General features: G+C 39.8%; 1 protein-coding gene across 1 annotated transcript in view; it reads right to left on the reverse strand.

Moving 5' to 3' along the window:
- Positions 1-807: 807 nt before the first annotated feature.
- Positions 808-10,000, reverse strand: part of LOC138956076 (uncharacterized) — a 14,274-nt gene continuing 5,081 nt past the window's right edge. Inside the window, exons 4-7 of the mRNA XM_070327541.1 lie at positions 9,592-9,656; positions 7,537-7,713; positions 1,908-2,065; positions 808-1,161 (exon numbers count right to left, since the gene is read on the reverse strand). Coding sequence (XP_070183642.1) covers positions 1,036-1,161; positions 1,908-2,065; positions 7,537-7,713; positions 9,592-9,643 — 513 coding nt within the window. The 5' untranslated portion in view covers positions 9,644-9,656 and the 3' untranslated portion in view covers positions 808-1,035. The remainder of the gene's footprint in view (positions 1,162-1,907; positions 2,066-7,536; positions 7,714-9,591; positions 9,657-10,000) is intronic.

The raw sequence follows: 10,000 nt of genomic DNA on the forward strand, positions 1-10,000 counted from the left end.
ATTTGTGTCGATAGCACTACAGAAAATAGCGCAAACGATACGTAGCACAAAATAATGACACGTAGCGCTATCGGGACGCACCGGAAAGAACTGGCTACACTGCAAATAGATTGCTTGAGTACAATGTTGTTCGTACAGCAGCTGTACATCTCCTTTTAAGAAATATAGCTACAGACGATGTAAATTGTTCAGTCTGTGACATTCCGACCTTTTGTAGAAAAAAAAAAGTGAGATCAGTAAAAGAAATTCGAAAGATTCTCGTAGGGAAAAAATACAGCCCACCCTGTTCAGGAGGATTTTGGAGAAAAAAGTTAGGATTTGAAATTGACGAAAAGAATTGGAACTTAGCAGCCACTGCCACTAGTGAAGTTCGATTACGTGTACTGCATTGGAAAATATTGCAAAACATTTATCCAACTAATATTTTACTGTGTAAAATGAAAGTGAAGACTTATAAAAACTGTACATATTGTGAGGATGAACTTGATGTATTGGAGCATTTTTTCTTTGAATGCCCAACCGTGCTCAGGTTTTGGAAATAAATTGAAATGTACATATTAGTAAACATTGGCGAAATAATTAGGTTGAATGTTACAGATGTGCTTTTTGGTATTAAAAGTATTAGCACAAATATGAAGAAGATTAATCATACTATTTTAATCGCAAAGATGTGCGTAAGCATTTTTAAAAAAAACGATTCACGATTAACACTGGAAATTATTTTTGGAAATCATGTTGTTTTGAGATTCCGTTAGTCTGACGTGTTATTAATTAGAAACAAAGTGTTTATTGTCTCTGATTTAAGGTAAAGCATGTAAATGAGAAATTATGTGTACAAACAGAAAACACACAGTTACCATGTTTGTTATCACGTGTTTATTGATTAATTACAATTTTGGAGGAAAAAAATGTGTGAGAAGAAAACATAGCTATAATTACATGTTTTTAAACCCAAAAACCAAAAGTTAACATTTAAACACAATCTGTAAACGGCAGTACTTTGTTGCAGTATCAATACGTTCGTTCTCCAGTCCTCTACACAAGGTCAGCTTCGAACGTGTTCTTCGTTTCATCGCAGTTCTGGTTCGGGGTGGTGAAAGCCACCAGGACTGTTTCATTGGTGTCAGTCATGCAGAAAACCGGTGCGCTGGCATCCGCCACCTGAAACAAGCACCAACAGCGTGACTCTAAAACCCGGTGTTTATTTCTCTATGAATTTGTTTTATTTGTTTTATTTGTGAGGTGCGGTATTTTCGAAAATGTAACTGTGCATGTAAAGTATCTCTCAAACATGGTGTGTTTTTTCTCTCTCTCTGAAACAGACATTAACAGCGTGTATTCACAAGCTGGTATGTTTTCTCTGTGAATTGTCAAGCCTAACAATGTGGATATCTCACTGAGCATGTAAATCATCTCTCTATCAAACCTGGTGTTTTTAATCTGTGGATTGTGAGGCCTCATGCACACACACACACACACACACACACACACACACACACACACACATACGCACGCACGCACGCATGTACGCACGCGCGCATGCACGCACGTACTCATACACACAAACATGCACACGCACACACACACACACACACACACACACACACACACACACACACACACACACACAAACATACACACACACAAACACACACACACACACACACACACACACACACACACACACACACACACATTATTCGGGACCGTAGTATCCGCATCTGCTCACACACACGCATGATTCTTATAAGATGTTAATAAATAACTCTGTTGTTAGCCTTTATCACTGTCATTTCTGGTTTCAGCATTGCCAGAGCACTGATAGCTAAATATACACTTTGTTTTGTGTGTTGCATGCACTTGAAGTGACCATATAATGCAACAACGCACTATTCAAACTGACAAACCTGACAGTTGGCCCCATCACCAAGGGCGACGAAGCAGGTCTGGTCAGCGTTATTGGGGCGGTACGAGTCAGGTGGAACTTGTTCACGGCACCGTGACAGACGTCCGTCCAGGTACACATCTACCTGTCTTGACTCCCCAAGCATCCCCACACCCAGCTCTGCACAGTTTGACAAGGTGAGTAAACGCATTAAATACAGAGGTACTTTTATTACCTCTCCGCTAGCCCTATACATAGTTTGACAAGCTGTGTAAACGCACTAAATACAGAGGTACATTTCTTACCTCTCCACCAGCCCTATACACAGTTTGACAAGGTGTGTAAACGCACTAAATACGGAGGTACATTTCTTACCTCTCCGCCAGCCCTATACATAGTTTGACAAGGTGTGTAAACGCGCTCAATACAGAAGTGCCTTTTTACCTCTTTATTATGTTTCTGCCAACCCTACATAGTTTGACAAGGTGTGTAAATGCATTCAATACATAGGTACTTTATGACATCTATACCCCCGACCCCCTCACCAAACCTTAAACAGTGTGAGGCAATATGTTTATGGTTTAGATGTTACCGATTAAAATCAGTTTTATTTAGCCTCCATACAAAGAGCAAAATGCACACTCGCCTTGATCATGCTTACTAATGTGAATCAGACATACACTATTTGCTACGGCTGTCGGTACATATTGTTCTTCTCGAATCCATGCAACTTAGAGACCATCTCTTCAATTGAGCACTGAAAACTCCTCTGGAAGGCATTTGTTGGTCTGTAAACAGTACTGTATAGTACTACAGCCTGTCCAAAATGGACAATTTCGTGTTTGTTTGTTTTTTAAATTGCGGCGCGCTGTTGTCTCGCAGGCTTAGAATATCGCTTCCGTGTGCCTATGCGCCCTCGATATTTTTTCTCGCGAATCGGCCAAAGGGAAGTAACTGCCTTTTGTTTTTGAAAGCTAGCAGACGTCACTTGAATTTCTTGTACATTGGATCGGAAAAGATCAGATTTGTGAACAATGGCAAAACGAGTAAAGTACATGAGTAGGGGTCTAAAAGAGTTAATTTTGAGTCTTTTTTGAAAAAGGACATCGATCTTATTTAATCTTATGGATGAAAAGGTGCTTTCTTGCCGAAAACTTTCACAGCAATCTTAATTCTACCGGAGACAGACGACTGTTGTGAGAAACAGCATGATCGTGTACGATGTCTGCAGAAAACCTCAATAAATCTGGCGTTAACCTGATTATTATGAACTGTGGAAAACCTCTGGAAAAATAGACTATTTACCAATGACAATTTTTGTTTGGGAGAAAACATTAATTTCTAGACGAAGGCATCGGAAGCGCGGAGGCCAGTCCATGTATATCGGCCATGTTCTCGAGGCTCGGCACACATGACTAAAAATCGTGGTCTGTGATTGTTCATCGTGTGATGGGGTGAGATCACAGGCCGTTTTGGAAAGAAACATGACTTCTCAGAAGTATGCTGAAACACTTTAACAGCAGTACGAACATTATGTTCGGTTTTTTTTTTTTTGGTGCGTAACATTGGACACTACTAATATACAGTGCTTCAGTTCATTTGCCGGTTTATCCTACATACGTGAGAGAGATACCCGTGAGATAAAAATCGTTCAAATCACACGTGTGTATATCATGTAAATGAGGTCAACCGGAAGGTCAAGCTATGTAAATTAGTAGTACATGGGATCAACCGGAAGGTCAAGCTAATCCTATCGCGGAAGGATATGCTTTGCTGTTGTTGTTCCTTTTGGTTTCTTTTATCCTGTGGCCACTGCTTTTCTTTTTATCTGGTATATTTTGAAGTGACCATGATTTCGTTGTTCGAATTTATTTCATCAATGTTCAATATTAAACTTAACAGTGTTAACAAAGGCGAACTACTTTGTCCTAGTTTGAGAGTGTGTGTCATGGCGGAGGAATGAATGTCAAATTGAGTAAAGTGGTTTGAAGTTCTAAAGCGGGTTGATCCAAAGGCAATAGCGCTGTCGGTGACTTTTAGTTAGATCTGGCACAGAAGTATATAATGTAGGATAAACAGAATACTACATGGCTTGCTGTGTCGTACCAGATTTACACTCGTTGCTTTTTCAAATAGTGAACAGCTCGATTTCGCTCGCAGTCCAATATTTTAAAAAAAAATTCGTGTAAATCTGGTACGACACAGCGAGCCATGTAGTATTCTCTATATTCACACACACAATTTCTATTTTACCGTGGCCAGCTCAGTCACCAGAATTTAGTTCCATTGAACATTCATGTATATGGACACTTCCCAAGAACACGATGAAAAACGCATGTTTCGGACCCGCCGCATATAAAATATGACTCAGAGGAACAGTTGCTGGTTTCATGTCTTGAATTGATGTGGTGGTAGCCTACATAAGGATAAGGATAAGGATAATATTTCATATCGTCCTTGTCCGATTGAAACCTCGTAAATCGATTTTGAACGTTTCGAGAAAAACACAAAAAACGTCTTTAAAAAATAACTTGTCATCAAAATAAGCTAATTTTTTCTGCACATGATCTACGAACACAAACAAATTACTGTGTGTAATTAAATAGTGTTGGTCACAATTAAAACGCACGATATTCAACAAAATTGCAAGATACGAGTTTTTCTTTTTTAAAACCCGACCAAACTTGAAGACTTACAAGGTTTTATAACATAGCCAAAGAACAAAAAAGACAAAAACAATGTTTAATACGCAGTAAACACACAATCGTTCTTTTGTCACAATTTTCATTTGTTTTTTGATTGTACAAACCGATGTATAATCATTCTTGTGTAAAATGTCCTTGCAGTCTCCTTGCAACCTTGTCAATTAACACACAAACAAAACCAAGTGTAAACTGAAGCTTATCAGTACATAACATTCTTTGCTTGCAGGAAAGCGTAAACATCCATACAAGAGCCTTTTTGTATGCACAGAAAACAGAGTATTCCTTGAAAACAATGAGATATCTTAGTTTGAGTGCAATTGTCATCTAAATGTCATTGAACAGGTAGTAGTTATGCAGGATGACCACTCATGAGAATGCAGAGCTTAACGACCACAGGGTAGACCATGTGTATTGGTATGAATCTACTGGAAAAATCTCCTTGACATGCTGAAGATGCTGCCACTTTATGTCTTTTGATGGTCAGCCGTACTCAGTAGAGCTGGGGGATGATATCGGGCTCACCATGTGCTCTCCTTCTTCTTTGTGAAAAAGGCCACCACTCCTCAGAATAGATGAGCTTGTAGCGACAAGTACTGTCAGGCAGGTACTTCGGACTGCGAATATCCACCAATTATGGATCCCCAGAAGTGTCTGAGATCAAGAAAGTCCTTGAAGAATGTGTGGGCTACCTGGACAACTTTGTAAGGTTGCCTTTTTCTTGCAGAGGTGATGACTTCCACGTATTCGGCAGGCCAGACTATCTGCCTTCTCCTTAGTTTGTTTTTGATAGCTGGGTGTACAGAGTCTACTTTCATCCAGGTATGACCTTTCTCAGGAAACTTTTGGAAAACGACTTTTCCTTGACTGACTGCAAAGTAAAGATGGGCGTTTCCCAAGACTATTAAACTGCGGTTCTGGTACCCACAGCCGTCATTGTAGATAATGATTGCCTTGGTTGTTTCGCCAACTGTTGCTTTTGACTTATCTTTTTTGACTCATCCTAAAAGTAGCAAGTAACCTCTGTGTCACTCAAGTTGTACAATGTGAAGACAGTAGTGGCAGCACAGCTTGGCCTTGAAGTATTTGTCATTTGCTTATATACATAGGGCCAACAAGTCGATCTGCAGATACATGGTGAAAACTTGGACATGACCATTCTCTTTAGCAACCCTCTTGTCAATGTTCTGTTATTTGCAAGCTTCGTCTTTGCGTTGAATGTGCATCTGGTACACATGCTATGGGATGTTTCCGTACTTGGATTCACAGCAAACGTTGCATTCATAGTTTTTGGGGTTGGTGAATCACAATGTTTGGTTTGCTTCACTACTTCCATTACTCCTGGAAGATAGTGACTTTGTTTTCAAGCGAAATCTGCACCATCAATTGACTCCTGCTCGCTCATGCGGAGCTTGCACCAGACAGAGCAAACATGACTCCTAATGCAGACAAGTCGAGCAGATACAGTTTTTGTCATGCTTTACAGTTGTTGGGTCAATGCAGTCCACATGAAACTGACCATGATAATGGACACAGTACACCCACGAAACACAATCAGAGTCCATACGAACAGTGATGTCATCTATGATAAGTTCCGTTTCGAAATCCCATGGTATAGAACTTTTATTCAGGCACACACAGCACATCAACCTAAGATCTTCAAGCGAAGAGAATTGGCGTTCAGGTGTGAAGGACCCACTGCCAGACATGACGGACTGCATTCAGACACTATAACACAACTTCAGTACGTGACATATGCATACCTGTACATCTTCAGCTAACAAATAAGATCAGAAGTTCAGGACTGAACTGTTACATAGTTAAGAGATATTTCAGAATACTTTAACTGCTTACTCTCTCTTTGTAGTTATGCTTTTGTACTTAGCAAAGGAAAATACTAACAAAAAAATCATTTGAACAATAACTGATGTCGTAGAGTGTCATTTTTACTACACAATACGTAATGTGGGCACTTCTAGCTTCATTAATGACTCTAATATTTAATTTTACCTAAACTCTGAGCGTACGGACATGTTACCGTAACCTCGTATCTAACGGAAACAGTTCATTTACCGCCGTGTTTAGATATTAGAAAACTTGTAAGTCGACATACGAGGTTTGCATCGGCCAAAACTGAAAAACACGCGAACAAAAAAAAAGCTCGTAACTCAAGTTACGTGTAATTTTGGTTCGCGGTTTTGCCAAAATGATATACGAGGTATTTTTATACCCATTTTTAACTGACTTCCAGCGATCTTAGGCTTTCACCACAATAACCAAAAAATAGAGAAAAAATCGTAGATTATATTGATGTAAAAAAGTAGATTTCGCACAAAATCGAGTTACGAGGTTTTAATCGGACAAGGACGATATAGTCCTGTGAGGTTAACCTCATGGAAATTCGGGCTGTTTTCTCTCTTGGGAAAGCGAGCTGCCATACAGTACGGCGCTACTTGTTTTTCTTTTATTCTGCATGCGTGTATACATGTTTCAAAAACCTGAGATGTTCACTGTGAACTTGGGTTCTTTATCGTGCGCATGCGTGCATACGGGGATGTTCAGACACCAAGGAGAGTCAGCACAAAGTTGACTCATGGAAATAAATCACTTGCCGACCGTGAGGATCGAACCCCTGCCGATAGCAACGACTGGTTTTGAGGCCAGCGCCGCTACCGACTGAGCTCTTTCCCCGCCCAGCAACACACTGTTTGATTTCATTCCATGGCGTCTGTGGATGGTGGTGAGTCAGAACAAACACTTGTGACGATTTTAAAGAACGGCGAATTTAAGGTAAGTTTAATACTTGATTATATTTGAACCGACCACGCCTCTCGACGCCATCTTGAAAAACACTTTCCTTTATTTGAACAGGGTCTATATGAATCACTGATGTTATGGGTTAAAAAAACACACACAATAAAGACATCTTTATGTCTGAAAAACAACTACCTGCACTGCTGTTGCTGGTCCCGTAGCTGATGACGAAACAGTGGTTCCAGGTGATATGTTCTCTGATGTTCGATGCCGGCATGCAGCCCGAGCTGCGACATCCAATCCCCTCACCTGTGCTGTCCAGGTAACGCTGCATGATGGTCGGGAGTGACAGCGTCGTGATTCCAAGCGTTGCTGAATGACAGAAACATAAGGTGTGGTAATGTGAACAGTAGTTGACAAACAGATTCCTGTTTTTTCGTCTTCGAGGTTTGCTGAAACAGCAACTCTGGATGGAAAGAAAACAATACGAAAGTGTACAAGGGTTAGCTCACAGGAGGGTATAATACCTTATCCTTCTGTTTATCCGAAAGAAAGCAATACAAAATTGTACAAGGGTTACCTCTCAGTACCGTATAATACCTTATCCTTCTGTTTATCCCAAAGAAAGCCATATGAAATTGTACAAGGGTTATCTCACAGGAGGGTATAATACCTTATCCTTCTGTTTATCCGAAAGAAAGCAATACAAAATTGTACAAGGGTTACCTCACAGTACCGTATAATACCTTATCCTTCTGTTTATCCCAAAGAAAGCCATATGAAATTGTACAAGGGTTACCTCACAGGAGGGTATAATACCTTATCCTTCTGTTTATCCGAAAGAAAGCAATACAAAATTGTACAAGGGTTACCTCACAGTACGGTATAATACCTTATCCTTCTGTTTATCCGAAACAAAGCAATACGACATTGTACAAGGGTTACCTCACAGGAGGGTATAATACTTTATCCTTCTGTTTATCCGAAAGAAAGCAATATGAAATTGCACAAGGGTTACCTCACAGGAGGGTATACTACTTTATCCTTCTGTTTATCCGAAAGAAACCAATATGCAATTGTACAAGGGTTTCAAAGAAAGCAATACAAAATTGTACAAGGGTTACCTCACAGGATCTAGGAGGGTATAATACTTTATCCTTCTGTTTATCCGAAAGAAAGCAATACGAAATTGTACAAGGGTTACCTCACAGGAGGGCATACTACCTTATCCTTCTGTTTATCCTAAAGAAAGCAATACAAAATTGTACAAGGGTTACCTCACAGTAAGGTATAATACCTCATCCTTTTGTTTATCCTACAAAAAACAGGCAGCACTGCGTTGTAGTCTCTTCAAAGGGTGTCATAATGTCGTCATCTATAACTTAAATACACAAATATGACCTTTATTTTAGAATGTGTTGTTTTTGGCTCACGAAGTGTAGCCTATGCGATGCTAACTTTTGTCTGTCTGTGCGTGCGTGCGTGCGTGCGTGCGTATGTATGTATGTATGTATGTATGTATGTATGTCTGTGGTAGAAACTTTAACATTTGAAGACGTCATATTACATTGACGTCACATTATGACGTACGAGGGTTAGACGTCATGCGATCGGGAATTACTGAAAGTCTCGGTGATTGTTATTTTGAGCGGGCCGAGACTATTTGGCAGTCGTGTCCATGTAAGTAGGCTACATGCAGACAGACAGATCTAGATCTAGTGTCTCGCTTTCTTGCACAGTTTCACCTATGCTCTTTCTCTGTGTGTGTGTGTGTGTGTGTGTATGTGTGTGTGTGTGTGTGTGTGTGTGTGTGTGTGTGTGTGTACTGTGCGTGTGTGTGTGACGGAGTGATTGAGTTTGTGTTACTGTTTGTCGATTTCTTACGTGAGCCTTGAAGGCTTCGTCTCTTGTTGTATTTTGGTGAGTACATGTTCATTGTTATCTTGTGCATGTTAGTCTCACCTACAGTCTCTTGTTACTATTATTTTCGATTGAAGCAAGCGTTAGTTGGCTGTCTTTCATTTAAGTTAATCTGTTCCATCTGTTTGAGATGGGCCACCCGCAGATGAGCAAGTCAATGTTTGCTCAAACATTCCTTCAAGATCTCCCGATATCTGATAATAGAGTTTGCTACGCTTGGGACATGACAGGATCTATACAACTTGTCATACAAAACATAACATTATATGAGTGGGTGGAGTGGTTTTTTATTTAATAAGGGAATTGCTGTGCCTTTAAACGTATACTCACTCGACACATTCCCAATAAAGCAATCCTTGACGGGAAATTCTTGTCCGTGCATTATCCCAACCACGCTGGCAAAAGAAAGGAAAAACATTTTCTTTATTACTTCCTGATTCCAAAACCATATTAATATGTTATATTTGAATAAAAAAAAAACAAGCTCAGAAAACTAAAAATATGAACATTCTCATAAGTTTAGAAATCGATAAATTTAAAAACAATGTTATCTTATTCGCGATCGTTATCACTTTCTAATTCCAAGAACATACAGCTATGCTATATTTGGATTAAAAACAAGCTCAGAAAGTTAAAAGGAATAGAGAAAAGCGCGCTGCACTTTAAAGCGCTATACGCTACTCCGCTATACTGGCTTTTCACTTTCTGAGCGTGATCGTGTCACTGACACAGCTATGGA

This window comes from Littorina saxatilis, unplaced genomic scaffold, assembly GCF_037325665.1.
Source record: "Littorina saxatilis isolate snail1 unplaced genomic scaffold, US_GU_Lsax_2.0 scaffold_539, whole genome shotgun sequence".
Taxonomy (NCBI): domain Eukaryota; kingdom Metazoa; phylum Mollusca; class Gastropoda; order Littorinimorpha; family Littorinidae; genus Littorina; species Littorina saxatilis.